General features: G+C 41.4%; 1 protein-coding gene across 5 annotated transcripts in view; it reads left to right on the top strand.

Moving 5' to 3' along the window:
* The first annotated feature begins 365 nt into the window (after positions 1-365).
* IL1R1 (interleukin 1 receptor type 1) overlaps positions 366-15,880 on the top strand; it is a 49,216-nt gene continuing 33,701 nt past the window's right edge. The window contains exons 1-5 of one of the 5 annotated variants that reach the window (XM_050922121.1): positions 366-439; positions 2,860-2,937; positions 8,765-8,848; positions 10,701-10,767; positions 14,255-14,486. In XM_050922121.1, the coding sequence (XP_050778078.1) occupies positions 10,707-10,767; positions 14,255-14,486 (293 nt within the window). In that variant the 5' untranslated portion in view covers positions 366-439; positions 2,860-2,937; positions 8,765-8,848; positions 10,701-10,706. Of the gene's footprint in view, positions 440-722; positions 1,037-2,742; positions 2,938-8,764; positions 8,849-10,700; positions 10,768-14,254; positions 14,487-15,880 lie in introns of those variants that run through there. The other 4 variants (XM_050922113.1, XM_050922103.1, XM_050922130.1 and 1 more) reach the window with 4 other exon arrangements.

The raw sequence follows: 15,880 nt of genomic DNA on the forward strand, positions 1-15,880 counted from the left end.
GGGGAAGCAGACGCAGCAGCCATGGGCAGGAAGCAGCTCTCCCCGGTTCTAGCCTTTGGGCTTCTGCTTTTCCCTGCCCGCCCGAGCCTGAGCCGCACTTAAACTCAGCTCCGCCTAGTGAAGGGCTGGGAACAATTCAGCGCCCTCAGCCTGGACTGCAGCGAGGTACCTGAGCGCGGGGCGCAGGGACTGGCGAGGCCCGCCACGCAGCGCTGCCCCCGCTCTGGGGTGCCCCGTGCACGGCGGTCGCGGGGAGGCTGAGGACCTGCAGCGCAGCCCGCCCGCGGGGCCCTCCTGGTGCGGGAGGGGAGCTCGCTCCCGGCTGGGGCGGGGCCGGGCTCCTTGCTCAATGGGGGCGGAGCGCGCCTGGCCGCGCAGCGCCACGCTCGCAGCTTGCAGGGTTGGTGTGGCCGGCGGCGCCCGGACGGAGCTGGCGGAGGTGAGGGACTGGCGGGGAGCTGCCAGCCTGCGGCGGTCTCTGCTCCGGGGCAAGGCGGCGGCCGAGGGGGCCGCTGCTTCTCTGCAGCCCCTGGAGCGCCGGGGGAGCCTCCCGGGCACTGGGGAGGGGGCGTCTCTGTGGAGCCCCGGGTGAGCCAGAGCCGGGCTGGCCCCAGCCTCGCTCCCTAACTTTGCACCGCCGGTTTTCCCCCCCCCCCCCACTCCCCCGAGAAGCCCCCAGTGCCTGGGCTCCCGGGAAGCGCAGGAGCCCTTAGAGCGGCCGTTGTGGAACGCGGGCAGGGGGCTGCTCTGAGATCTTGCAAAATCTGCAGCAGCAGCCTCTGCAGGAACTGTTGTGATCCAGCTGAAAGCAGGCTGGCTGAGAAGCTCCTCTGGCTAGCGTGGGTGCTGGAACTAGGGGTGGTCTGCACCCTCTGGCTTGAAGCGGTTTCCATCGTATACAGATAGCGTGGATTTACAGGTTTGGCGCAGCGGCTCTCAGCACACCCTCCATACAAATTGTTCCAGCATCTCTGGAAGCCAGTGGTTTTCTACCTCTTGTTTTCATTTGCAGAGCCCTAAAAAATTTCAGATAGCGGTACGGACCCATTTGGAAATCACAGACATGGTCTGCAGACTCTCAGGGGTTCTTGGACCACAGATTGAAAACCACTGTCATAAGCTACAGCCCTGTGGGTTCCTGAGTGTGAAGCTTCAGGGTATCTATCTGCATATTCTTGTGTGCAGGGGTTAATTAATTTACTGCATGCTTAAGTCGCCTTGCCTGTCAAATTGGTGGCAAGTGAAATTAGGGAGGGTAGGGTGCATCACCAACAGATGAATTCATTAATTGATTTGATTAGGGACTGGCCCTTATAAATAATTTCACAAAAATGGATGCCATTTCTTGAGCTTTTTTGAACTTCTCATCAGTAGAAGGCATTATAGAGGTGGGGTAGCAGGAGTTAGTGTCTCTGTGACTGTTTTATTTTGGAATAGATGCCATTAAATCGGTTGAAATGTAGCTTCGTTCTGAAATCAGGCCTTTTCTTGTTCATATTTCAGTATTTGATGTTAGTTTCTAGACCAGTTTCTTACTGTTGTCCCCAAATGCTACTTACGAATCAAACTGGATTTATCTAATGGTAAAGAATATCATATAAAAAGATGTTTAGGGAAACAGTGGATATGTGCAAACAGATACTAACACTGTCAAGTTTTCAAAGTTGTGTATTTTGTCACCTTGTGAATTGCTACTTTGATTTACAGAGATGCTCTCTGTTTCTGCACTTTCAGTATAGTATGTCTCCATTGTTAATAGGAAGTACCACATTTCTTGTCTGGAGCCATGTATTTGGATACACTGCTTGCTGTTGTAAACAGTAGAATACTAGGTTTTGAGTCTGGAAACTCAGTGTGTAGTACAACTGTGGGAAAAACTGATTTTTGGTTCGCAGACAGTTCCAAAAAACCCCAGAAATTTGGCTTGACTAAAACCAATTGAAATTTTTTTGTGAATTGAAAAAAGAATGGAATGTTGAATGGAATATTTTGTTTTGGGGGCATTTTTAACCTTTAGCTTTTTAAAATAAAAGCAAAGGAAGTGAAGGGCGAGATTAATAAAACTGGTGATGTCAAGTCTGCCTTTGTACTAATAGCCTAGTGGTTAAGACACTCACCTGGGATTTGAGAAACCCAGACTTGAATTCCTGCTAAAGAGCACAGACTGGAGCTGGGGTCTTCCCCTTCTTAAGTGAGTGCTCTAACCTTGGGCAACAGAGACATCCTCACTCTTTCAGTGAATCCAACCCACTCAGTGCAACTAGCTTTGGTGACCTGAAACTATACTTTTCAGTGAATAAACTATTCTGCCAAAATTTTTGATCCATTTCAAGTGTCTGGGTTAAATTTGGTTGTATTTTAGTTGAATTTATTATTTTGTTTTGGATTTGATTTGTATGTAAGCATGGCTAGGATGTCTTCATTTATTTTTTGGTTTTACTGTTTATAAAGCATTAGATTCCTTGCTAGTGAGTGATTTTGATTTTAGGTTTGCATTGTCTTCTTACAAATAATATATGACTGTGCTCAAACACACATAGGAAATCATGTTTAGAAAGTAAAATTGTAGCAGTACTGCACTCTTTCCATGTAATGTTTAGAAGTATTTGTAACAGGAAATGGGACAAATTTTGGAATTAACCTTTGAAATCCCCTAAAAATCACAATTTTGGTTAACTGACAGTGACCCAGGATCTGAAATTGACCTTACTACTTTATTACTTTCTTTGCTATGTTGTCCAGTGTGTGCAAATAAGTCCAGAATGCTGAATCTGTGACAAGATATATTGGAATGATACTTATTTGAAAAAAAAAGTCATTCTAACTAACATATACATAATCTATGCTGTCACTTTGAAGTTGACTATATAATGACTGATGCAAGGAGTGGTGGAAGCAAGGGAGTCCCTGCTGCAGGAGACAACCACCCCCCAAAAAGTGAATAACTGCAGTTTGACTTTGACTCTGCCTCTACTCATAGCTGTCCCAGAAAAGCCAACAGTGTGAAACTGAAATGACTTTTAACAATCATACTGAATACTAGCAATTAAATCTATCAGTTATGTTAATTTTCCACTTCTGCTTGGCAAAGCACTAAACATAGTCTGCAAACTCAGGTGACAACAATGTATTGGTTTACATATGTAAGGTTATTTTTAACCATAAGAGCTAGAAATTCAATATTTGAAACGAATACTGAAATATTTCAGAAAAATATAGCAGAGGCCTTTACACTCACTAGAGACAGCATCACACTAGCCACTAGCAAGTGGATTTTGTCAATCTCCAGTATCAAGTATTGATTAGAGTGAGGTATTGGTGATGTAAGAGATTGTCAGGTTTCCCTATGCAGATCTCTCTTGGGCAGCATTATCACTGGTTTTAAAAATGGCTTGTGGTGATGAGATATTAGCTAGAAGCCAGACTGAGCCCATAAAATTAGTGTCATTTGCAGTCATGACCATCTATGGAAATCAATCCCAAATGCGTAAGATTTCATCAGGAACTTTAGAAAAGATCTGAGTCTCTTTCCCCCATCCTCCTTCATTACTTGGCTTTTACACATTTGGCCCCATTTCTATATTAGTCTCAGAAGAGAGTGTTTCTAAACCAAGTTAAGACTGGTGAGTGATGATGTGCTTACCTCTCATATCAATTACAAAATCAAAACATTTAAAAGCAGGGAAGTTAACAGGACTCTCCAAATCTTAGATGGCCAGCATAATAAAACCACCATTTACCACAGAAAGTAGAGTTAATTTAATCCTTAATTCAGACCCATGGATATTTTAAAAAGTATCTTTATCTAAATGTTTTTCTCTTAAGACAGGGTTTCTCAAACAGGGGCCGCTGCTTCTGTAAGGAAAGCCCCTGGCGGGCCAAGCCGGTGTGTTTACCTGCCCCATCCGCAGGTCCGGCTGATTGCCGCTCCCACTGGCTGCGGGTCGCTGGAAGCGTCGCGGCCAAGGGACTTACTGGCCGCCGCTTCCAGCAACTCCCATTGGTCTGGAGCAGCGAACCACAGCCAGTGGGAGCCGCGATCGGCCAGACCTGCGGATGGGGCAGGTAAACAAACCGGCCTGGCCCGCCAGGGGCTTTCCCTACAGAAGTGGCGACCCATGTTTGAGAAATCCTGTCTTAAGAGATACTGGTAAGTGGTAAATACTGCTATGCTGTGTAATTTTTTGGATAAATTATTTGTAATGGCTGTTCCTTGAGAAGAATACAAGTAGTTTAATAGGTTAGGTATACTCTCCGAAGCTCTACCCACTTGATGCCAAAATGAGGTACTGCATGGCTTAAAGTTTGGTAGTGCACAAGAGGTTATTGATGGCTTTGCATCGATGGGGTTCCCAGCTGTGGGTATTGATGGGACACAAATTCCTATTCTAGGCCACCCACTTCACACCAAAATCTTTGGCTATGTCTGCATTGCAATTGAGAGGTGTGGTTGCAGGATGTGTAGACATACCTAAGCTAGCTTTACTCTAGCTCAGTGGTTCTCAAACTTTTGTACTGGTGACCTCTTTCACGTAGCAAGCTTCTGAGTGTGACCCCCTCCCCAAATTAAAACTACTTGTTTATATATTTAACATCATTATAGATGCTGAAGGAAAAGCGGGGTTTGAGGTGGAGGCTGACAGCTTGCATCCCCCCCATATAATAACCTCATGACCCCCGAGGGGTCCCGATCTACAGTTTGAGAACCCCTGATCTAGCTAGATCAAAAATGGCTCAAATAACAATAGTAGTGAAGCTGTGGCAGCATAACCTGGGAACATCATAAAGTTTGAGCCGCTTTAGACCTAGCTAGATCAAAGCTAGTTCATACTAGTTCGGGTATGTCTACACATGCTGCAGTCACACCTCCCAGTTGCAGTACAGAAAGACTGTTTATCAGCAAGAGTATCTCTCCATGGTGCTGCAGGTATCCTGATTGATTACCATGGAAGATTCACCTGTAGTACCAGAACTTTAGCTGAGACTAGTGCTGTATTGGTATACATGGGGAAAGCTTCCCATCATTTCGAAAAGGAATCAATCACATTTTTTTTTCCTTTCTGAGTAATGGTCTGGGATCCTATAAAATTGTTTGGTAAAGTATATCAGGGACCTCATGCCTTTGTGACCTTGAAAGAGTATTGCTTTTTCCTTATGTGGGATTATCTTGAGCGCAAACAAGACAAGACTGTCAATGTTCCTGAATATCTTCCCTCATAGTGAGCCACCATCCTAGAGTGGACATCTGTTAGAGGGTCTTTTCAGTTCCCTGCTGTCCTCCCGTGGGTGAATCATGAACCAAACGGATGAGCTGTAGGTGCCACTGACATCTTTGGTGTACGTTCCAATCCCATCAATTATTTCAGAATTTTCTTCAAAGAATTTGTAAGGTGACTTCTCAGGCAGAGCATTATTCCCAATCCAACCTGCACCTACAACTCCTCGAGTCATTAACCCATGCATTTATTCAATAGTCTGACTGCAAACCTGATCCAGCCATGTCAAGGTTCAGGATGTTATTCCAAATCTAAGAGAATTTCTTGAATTCTCTTAGATTTGGAATAACATCTGTTTATGACAGCATGTTAAGGGTTAATGTCTCTCTTACCTGTAAAGGGTTAACAAACAGGGAACCAAACACCTGACCAGAGGAGCAATCAGGAAACAAGATACTTTCAAATCTCAGTGGAGGGAAGCCTTTGTTTGTGTGTTTTGGATTTTGCTTTGTTCTCTCTGGGTCCTGGAACGGACTAGACGTGCAACAGGTTTCTTGCCAGTCTCCCTGCTACAGTTTCTTATATATTCAGAATAGTGAGTATTTTAGTAAGAAAGGCGGTTATAGTCTTTTGATTGTTTTCTGTATTTGCAAATGTGTATTTGGCTGGAAGTATTTTAAATTGTATTTCTGCTGGAGGAGGCTTTTTCTCCAGTTTCTATAAGCTGACAGACCCTGTAACTTTTACCATCTAAATTGCAGAGATAACTTTTACTCTTTTTCTTTCTTTTTATTAAAAGTTTTGCTTTTAAGACCTGTCTGATTTTTCCCCTTGTTGAGGCTCAAGGGAATTGAGTCTGTACTTAACAGAGAAGAGGAAGGGAGGGGAGAAAGGGGAATCCCTTTGTTTTAGATTCACGGAGCTTGAATCTGTTTTGCCCTGGGTGAGAGAGAAAGGGGAAGGGACATTGCTCCCTGTTTTAAGATTCAAGGAGTTTGAATCATGGTAATCTTCCAGGGTAACCCAGCGAGGGAAATCCTAGGAGAGGCATGGGTGAGGGAAAGAGTTTACTTTTCTTGTGTTAAGATCCAGGGGGTCGGGGTCTGGGTCTTGGGGGTCCCCAGGGAAAGTTTTGGGGGGACCAGAGTGTATCAGGCACTGGAATTCCTGATTGGTGGCAGCTTATCAGATCTAAGCAGGTAATTAAGCTTAGAGGAATTCATGCTGGTACCCCAACTTTTGGACTCTAAGGTTCAGATTGGGGAAAGATACTGTGACACATCCTGAACCCTGTCGCCTCCTAAAAGAAAAGATGTTTTACTGTAATTGATTACACACTGACAGATGTTTTTTTTCCTGCTGCTCCTTGCTTAGCCAGCCAGTCTGGTTTCTGTTTTTGGATGGCACATGGATCAGTTTTACTGTGAGCCTTAGCCTTTTTAATCAAAGGAGGTGTCAAGGTTTTTTCCCCCACTTTGAACTTTAGGATACAAATGTGGGGACCTGCACGGACCCTTCTAAGCTTAATTACTAGCTTAGATCTGGTAACGCTGCCGCCAGCCAGAATTTCAGTGTCTGGGGCACTTTCTGTTCCCCCAAAACTTTCCCCTTCCTGGGTTGCTGTGAGGCACTTCACCAATTCCGTGGTGAACACAGATCCAAACCCCTTTGATCTTAAAACAAGGAGGAATTAACCATCCCCCCTCCTTTTCCCCCACCAATCCCTGGTGAGTCCAGACCCAATCCCCTTGGATCTTAAAACAAGGAAAAATCAATCAGGTTCTTAAAAAGGAAAGCTTTTAATTAAAGAAAGGAAAGTAAAAATCTTCTCTGTAAAATCAGGATAGAAAATACTTTACAGAGTACTCAGATTCATATAGCCCAGAGGAACCCCCTCTAGCCTTAGATTCAAAGTTACAGCAAACAGAGGTAAAAATCCTTCCAGCAAAAAGAAACATTTACAAGTTGAGAAAACAGACATAAGACTAACACACCTTGCCTGGCTGATTACTTATAAGTTTGAAACATGAGAGACTGATTTAGAAAGATTTGGAGAGCCTGGATGTACCTCTGGTCCCTCTTAGTCCCAAGAGCGAACAATGAACAAAACAAAGAGCACAAACAAAGACTTCACTCCACCAAGATTTGAAAGTACCTTGTCCCCCTATTGGTCCTCTGGTCAGGTGTCAGCCAGGTTTACTGAGCTTCTTAAGCCTTTACAGGTAAAAGAGACTTTAACCCTTAACTATCTGTTTATGACAGGGGGCTTTTGTGAACAAAAGGCTAACTCAACCATATTAGATACTAAAATAGGATATTTTATCTTGGAGCCATCAGTAGAGGTTAAATCACTTCTAAGCTGAAAGAGTAAAAAGCCTGTTAAGGAGCTGTGCACCCAAACAGTGTCTAAATATAATATAACTGTATAATCTTCCAGCTATGCAGGTCTCTTTGGGATATGGCTCATGTAATACTGGAATCACAAAGGGTTCTTTCCCCAAATCATTTACCACTGTTTGACAAATCAGCTTGTTAGTCAAATCTAAAATTAACCTGTGCTTCATCAGAAAATCTGCTTCCAACAGGCTTTGTGGTTTTGGTAATTTTGCCAGAGCAAACACACGAGTCCTGCATAAAACTTCTATGTGGGCTATCAGTTGGTGTGATAGACTGTTTCATAAAGGTTTCAAGAAACATGACTCCTCTTCCTGCCAACAATAACATGGCTTGGTGAGGGTCATATAATACAGATATACTTTCGTCTATATCAACAATGAACATTACCTTGTGACCCCTTATGAGAGCTGATACAGTTAGTCTCCTTGCTCTCTCTGTATGTAAGGAGGACATTATACGACATGATGGAGTCTGGTGGCATGTGAATGTGTATACTCTCCCTCTCCCCCTCACCTTACTTAGTTTCTGGAGCTAGATTATTCTCATAGTTTAAGACCATAAGGAACAACTATGATCTCATTTGAACTCCTGCAAAACATAAGACAAATAATCTTGCCCTATAACGTCTACATCAAGCCCCTAATTTCTGCTTGAGCTGTAATATGTCTTTCAGGAAGATATCCCGTCTTGATTTAAATATGTCAAGTTAACCTGGAGTAATTTTTGTATATAGATCACACTGGATTGTCTAGTTCTTCATCTGGGTCAGGGAGGGGTGGCTTTCTTAGATTGTATGCTTTGACAGTCAGATTCTTTATCTGGTTTTTTTCCCCTCCTCTTCTTGCTTTTGATTGGCATTAACTCTGACACTTGTATAATGCTGCCTTTTTGCTAAATTGTATCTCAGAAATCATATTTAAAAATGAAGAATGTGGTGGTAGAGATGGCGTTCTTTGAGGTCTATACATGAACACCTGGTCCAGTTTTACCCAGAGGTCTTTAAACGAAAAAGTATCTTGCTCTATAGTACTGAAGATATTTCCTTGCTGGCTTACTTAGAATGACCCTGGAAATTTGCCTTTGGAAATTTGTTATGCTCTTGTTTGCATGCTGCTTTGACACTTTTGTAAGATTTATGTTTTTCTTTTCAGGTAAACCTAAATTTCAAGGATGGTGACTAACTCCTTGGCATATGTCAGGAAAAATACATAGAAGAGAGCTAAATAAAAACTAAGGTATGAATGCTTTCTTAAGCAACAAATCCGAAAGGAGGACACATTTGGATGTTGTTAAACGTCTACATCAAGCCCCTAATTTCTGCTTGAGCTGTAATATGTCTTTCAGGAAGATATCCCATCTTGATTTAAATATGTCAAGTTAACCTGGAGTAATTTTTGTATATAGATCACACTGGATTGTCTAGTTCTTCATCTGGGTCAGGGAGGGGTGGCTTTCTTAGATTGTATGCTTTGACAGTCAGATTCTTTATCTGGTTTTTTCCCCTCCTCTTAAATTAAAGAGCCAAGTTCTCTTGAATGATCATAGAATCATAGAAATGCAGGGCTGGAAGAGATCTCGAGAGGTCATCAAGTCCAGCACTCTGCACTGAGGCAGGGTCAGGTAGACTATCCCTGACAGGTGTTTAACTTGTTCTTAAAAACCTCCAATGATGAGAGGATTCTACAACCTCTCTAGGAAGCCTTTTCCAGTGGTTAACTGTCCTTCTAGTTAGAAGGTTTTTCCTCATATCTAACCTCAGTCTCCCTTGCTGCAGAGTAAACCAATTTCTTCTTGTTCTACCTTCAGAATCTATGCATTATCTCCCATTGCTCAAAAATTTTTATTTTTTCACCAAAACTTATTTGTGTGACTGTCACTAGAAAAGCTCAGCTCAGATCCAGCCACTAGCTATTTGGTTTTGATTACATATTAAGATTTCGCAAACATTTCTTTAAAAAAAAATACGATGTCCAAAAATAAACATGAAACCTCCCTAGCTGAACAGAGAGTAAACTTGGTGGTGGGTTAATTCTGCTGCTTCTTCTACAGTGACCTAGGCCAGGGGTAGGCAACCTATGGCTCGGGTGCCGAAGGCAGCACGTGAGCTGATTTTCAGTGGCACTCACACTGCCCGAGTCCTGGCCACTGGTCCGGGGAGCTCTGCATTTGAATTTAATTTTAAATGAAGCTTCTTAAACATTTAAAAAACCTTATTTACTTTACATACAACAATAGTTTAGTTTATATTATAGACTTATAGAAAGAGACCTTCTAAAAGCATTAAAATGTATTACTGGCACGCGAAACCTTAAATCAGAGTGAATAAATGAAGACTCGGCACACCACTTCTGAAAGGTTGCCGACCCCTGACCTAGGCAAACCATCTGCAGAAGTCTAGATCAGAGACTCCCAAAATGTGGTCAATGGAAAACTGGCAGATCTCATAGTGCTGTTGATTGTTTCCCTCTGACAGAAACAGAATGGTTAGGGAGGCAATTACATTAAAATAAATGTGTGATTAATTTAGCTAAAATGATACAATACTTCCTTATTACTTGTAAGGGAGGAGGTTGTCATAATGGGAAGGAGCAAGGGACTTGGAAGCTGATTAACAGCAGATGAGTTGGGAGAGGGTTTGACGTGCTTTAAGGTGAAGAGACTATCTCTAGAGAAAGCAGGTCTATAAATTGGGAGGGAAAAGAGGAAGATCTAGAGAAGAAGATTCCATCCTTCGGAGCTGTGGGATCTGCTGGTCAGCATTGTTTTACACACTGATGCATGCACAAACTGAGGTATTCATCTTCTCCACCATTTAACTGGAGCATGCATGTTAAGAACAGCTAATTCTTCCCAATGCACTGTAGAACTTTATATATAAAGCTGCTTGAAGTTTGAATTGACAACATGTTTTAATATATTGCAAGTATGTCTGGAGCTCTGCTTTTTCATATAAGCATCCTTTGCTACTTGTTTGTTTATTTTATCTACCCTGTAAAATACCTTCATACATTATATAACAAAATTACATAATTTTAAAAAAATTGACTGCTTTTAGCATGTTAATGAAATATCTTGTTTTCTCTGCAGCAAAACATGATCTCTTCATTGTGGTTCATTTGCTGTATAATTCCTCATGTTTCTTCATTCAATGCTGGTAAGTCAAACACGTTTATTAATTGAATTATTTCTAAAATGAGTTATTTTCAGAATATACATGAGTTCAGTAATAGTACAACAGAGAAGGCTGTCTTGCACTCTGCCATACCAGAGGGGTGGGTGTATTGTATGGATGCCCTTTCTAGGGTGTCATTTTACCAAAGATGATGATGACTGCATGATATGTGGCCTGACAGACTTGTAAATGTATCAAAGTGTAAACTGTACAAATATAGAAGGAAACTTTAAAAATTGGGATCTTAATCTTTCTTAAAAGTACTTATTTCTAGAATTAAAATGGTCTTTTTATAACAGCACTGTTTACGATGTAGCGTCTGCATACCCGAAGTGTGCAGTATCTCAGCACATCAGTGGTAGATATCATCCATATAGATGATAGTGCAGTGATTCTCAAACTTTTGTACTGGTGACCACTTTCACACAGCAAGCCTCTGAGTGCGACCCCCTCCCCTATAAATTAAAAAGACTTTTAAAAATATATTTAACACCATTGTAAATGCTGGATGCAAAGCAGGGTCTAGGGTGGGGGCTGACAGCTCACGACCCTCCCCATGTAATAACCTCACTACCCGACCCCCAGTTTTTGAACCCTTATGTTAGTGCTTTTGAGCTTACTCAGAATGTCCTGGACAATGATAGCTGCGCACCTATTAGCGGGCAATTTCTGGCTCCAGTCATAGGTAGAATCTTGCTTTTTGGGTGTACAATTGCAGGGTTGAAGACTGAATTTGTAATCCTATCCCCATATTCACTTGGAAGTCACAACTCTCCTTAACGTCTGTCACAGTGAAGAATGTCTTTCATTTGCCATGGAGCTGTAAGGACTCTGTAGGATAGAAATTCTGCTTAGTATCTCTTTGTAACAGAGTGGAGCATGAACTGTATTACTGAAAAGAGTTTTCTTTGTCTGTTACGGCATCTGTAATATCCTAATGAGTAGAACTGTTATGTTTAGTGAATAGCAAGGCTAATCTTTCTTTCTGAGAGATTATATGACTTTGTTAATAGTCTCTGTCAATAACATTCTAGTGCTTATGAATTCAAATGTATTTATCCAAAACACCCAGAAATTCCAGAAGGGGATAACATGTGAAGTTAAGTACACACAGTATCTCAGTAAAATAAGTGGAAAAAATGTATACTTTTATTACTGAAAACAAACTGTTTCTGCAAACAGTTAATTGAAATTCAAAATTTGCAGTGAGGATGTAAGTCAGTGACTTTACTAACTATTTCTTCTGTCTATGACAGTTTTTCCCAAACTTGGGATGCCGCTTGTGTAGGGAAAGCCCCTGGCAGGCTGGGCCAGTTTGTCTGCAGGTTCCGCCAGTCATGGCGAACCGCAATCCAGTGGGAGCCATGATCGGCGGAACCTCCGGACAGGGCAGGTAAACCAACTGGCCCAGCCCACCAGGGGCTTTCCCTACACAAGCAGCGACCCTAGTTTGGGAAACACTGGTCTGTGAAATTCTAAATTCGTGATAGTATAAGGCAGTGACAAGATCTTACTTTTTGTGTTTTTACTGCTAAGGTGGTGGTACATGTTGTACAAGGTGCCCTAATGACTAAGGTTATGGTTCTAGACCAGCAGTGGCCAAACTTACTGACCCTCCTAGCCGCATTCGATAATCTTCAGAAGCTTGAGAGCCAGGGCGCACCTGCAGGGACTCGGGGCTTCAGCATCACAGGAGGCACCTAATGGGGCTTCAACCCCACTCCTGCTGAAGGCCCAAGCCCTGGCAGGTATGCCTCAAGGGGCAGAAGCCCCGAGACTCTACCTCCCCTCTGGGCAGAAGTCCCTGCCTCAGCACTCTGCTGCAAGGCAGAGGTCACAAGGTTCCCACCCTCTGTCTGGTAGGTGGAGAATGGAGTGTGGGGTAGGGTGAGGGGGAGGTGCTCTGTGAGCTACACTTTAACGGTAAAAGAGCCGCATATGACTCATGAGCCACAGTTTGACCACCCCTTCTCTAGGTATTTCAGGAAAGTTATAGATAAATAACTTAAAAAAAATCTTTTCAATTCTATGTAAACTGTAACATATTTAAAGTGTTGGCAGCCTTAGAGGGCATAATGTTAGTCTGGTCCTGAAATTGTGTATGTACCTCCCAGTTTACTTGTGTACTGACTTAATAGAAATTAGGATTGCACAGAGCAATGACATTCCTCTCCTCTCTTAACAAGAGCAGTCTTAAACAGATTCAAATTGATTTGTGCTCCATTGAAAACTAGCGAGTATATTTTAAATTATTTGGCAAATGGCATAGACCGGATTGGGGAGGAGGAGGGGAAGAAAAAGGAGGACTAAACTGGTAAGTGAAAAATTTTAATTTTAAGGTTCTATGCAGTAAAATGTGAATGTGGGTTTCCTCTTTAAAAATGCAGCTCTGGATTTGTATAGCAATTCAATATATTGTGGATTTAGAAGCTTTTCAGTAAGGTTCAATTTTTATCAAGTATTTTGGACACTCAGTGTTATAAAAGTAAGAAAAAATGTGAAATTGGTTCTGTGGCCAACTGACCTGCTCTGTTTATATGGCTGTGGTTAAACTGACCTCTTAAGTATGCAGATCTGTGTTGTTCTGTCTTCCGTTGAGGTCTGAATGCTTGCAGTCCCTATCTTTTTGTTTAAGGACTTCTTGCAAGTGTACATGCCTTGCCTTAACTTGTTACACAGTCATAATTAGTGAAGTCCTGCTTACGCTTAGCATGTCCTATAGTGTAATGCTCAAGCAACGTTTGCCATATTAAATGAAAATCTTGAAGTGTGGGGGAGACGTGGCAAGTTGCAGGATTGGTCACAGGATATATGCTAAAACTGAAGACTACCTGGTCTGAACGGTTGACTTGCTACTGACCTCGTGTGGTCATGTTACATGCTGCAGATTCAGATCTTTGTCAACTTTCTTGCCTATCATGTTCTCCAGTGCCAGAAACCACCACTGAAATGCCCTCTCCAGCCTGGATTTGGTCCCGCCAGGTCCGGAACTGAGCCACATTGTCTAGAGCACTGTGGGGGAAACTTGCACTGCCCCTAGCCTGTACAGCACTTATTGTGACAATGTTTACATTGCCAATCTAGTATCTTGTAGAATATTAACATTCATTGCTTGTCTTTAAATAGAAAGAACAAGAAAATTACATCCTGAAGATCATGAAGTTCAATGAATTTGGCATCTTTATATACTGCTCTTTATATTGAGGCTACTGGAGTTAAATATAGCTCTTGTACGACCCCCTATTTTAAAGGATGCTGTGTGACTTAAAGCTTGTGAACGTTTTGAAGTCCTCAAATGGAAGGTGCTAAACAAATGCAAACAATAATATAAATTGTTATTGAAAAATAACTCGTCAGTCTTGTATCTTTGTAACTGAATAATTTGTTACCTCTGCCAGTAAAATTGAGGAAAAATTAACAAAAAAAAAGAAACAATTTTGGTAATTTCTTCTTCATTTATTTTTTTTAGAACAAAGGAAGCTATCTAGTGATTTCGTACTTATAGGAGAGCCTATTGCTATCAGTTGTCAAATAGCTAAAATTCCAACACTTCACTCTGACTACAATCTGACTTGGTATAGAAATGGTAGTGATACACCAATAACTACAGAGACACGTTCCAGAATCCATCAGCGAGATAACGTGCTTTGGTTTATTCCTGCAACTATAGAAGATTCAGGACTTTATGAATGTAATGTAAGGTAAAGGCCTGTATTTTTATAAATATTTTTACATGCAAAATTGTTCTACAAAAAGGGAAAAATGATCACACATGAAGGACAGAAATGTATTTTTGGTGTTAATCTAGTGTGTAAAGACTTTTACATATTTGCATGGAAACAGTTAGACAGCTTTTCAGCTCTGTTTTTGATACTATACTGCTAGTGAACTTGGCTTAAAATTATACTTTATGATTGTATAGTGGTTTTTCATCAAAGTGCTTTAGAACTATTAACTAATTGAATTTTTTGGAAGTATAAATTTGTAAGTATGCTTTTTAACTCTATTAATGAATCACTTCATATTTAATTTTATAGTCTGTTTCTGACAGACAGTAAAACAGTTTTACTTTTTTGGTTTGATTAAGTTAATCAGGAAACTGAGAAATATTGGGGTGAGGTGAATTTAGCCTAGTCACAGTCACGTTTTAAAAATAATACTTATCTACGGTAGTTTTACATGTCTCACTAAACACTATTTTAAAGTATGAATTAAAATACTAAGAGTAAAAGAAATACAACTTATTGAAAATCAAGGCACCATGTTATACAGACTGCTTTGTCAAGTACTCTTTAGGCTTTTCAGTTTTTTTAAGAGGACAGATAGATGAAGATGATAATTAGAATGTCTTTCATCCAAAACAAGAGAGCCAGTACTGTAGAAGCAAAGAAGAAAGTAAAGCAATTCTTCTCATCTTCCTTTGAGATTTAAAAATTCCACTGCTTCTTACTTCATAGGGTGATAGAAGCTCAGTTTTGTTCATAGGGCTCTGCCTATGTTAGGATTTTATACATTAGAAATGAAGCCTAATATTCATTCTGTACCAACAGGATTTTTTTCCAAAAAGCGCAGCAGTGGGTGGGCAGGAATTCTCCTTTTTATCCTGATGTTTTCATTGCGCATTGGTTATCGTCAACATAAGCTTTACAAGTAGCCCAATCCGGAGTGCACTGCAGTAATATAACATCTGCGTCACAAGGATGTGAATTAGGGTCACCAGGTTTGGATTGCGAATTGAATGACGTAGTCTGGAGGCATTTCTGACAGGGGTAAATAGCACTGACCATGGTCGGAGCTTGAACATCTGATTTATGCCCCGACCTAAGCTGGATATCCCATTAACCTTTGAAGTGGCAACTTGTCAAAAATTGGCAAGCAATAGGGTGAGAGGGAATGCAACTCTTGCACATCTCATCAAACAATCCAGCATTATTTTAACTCAATTAGGAGTCGGGCTTACCCAGTTTTTAAATACTCAATTTTGAGTTGTGACAATAGTCTGTTAGGCACCTCTTATTTTCCCCCATTGTGTGGGAATGAAAATATATAGATGGGACCTGATTGCAGAGCAGTGATATAACCCAAATCTTATATA

This window comes from Gopherus flavomarginatus, chromosome 1 (genome assembly GCF_025201925.1).
Source record: "Gopherus flavomarginatus isolate rGopFla2 chromosome 1, rGopFla2.mat.asm, whole genome shotgun sequence".
In the NCBI taxonomy this organism is placed as follows: Eukaryota; Metazoa; Chordata; order Testudines; family Testudinidae; genus Gopherus; species Gopherus flavomarginatus.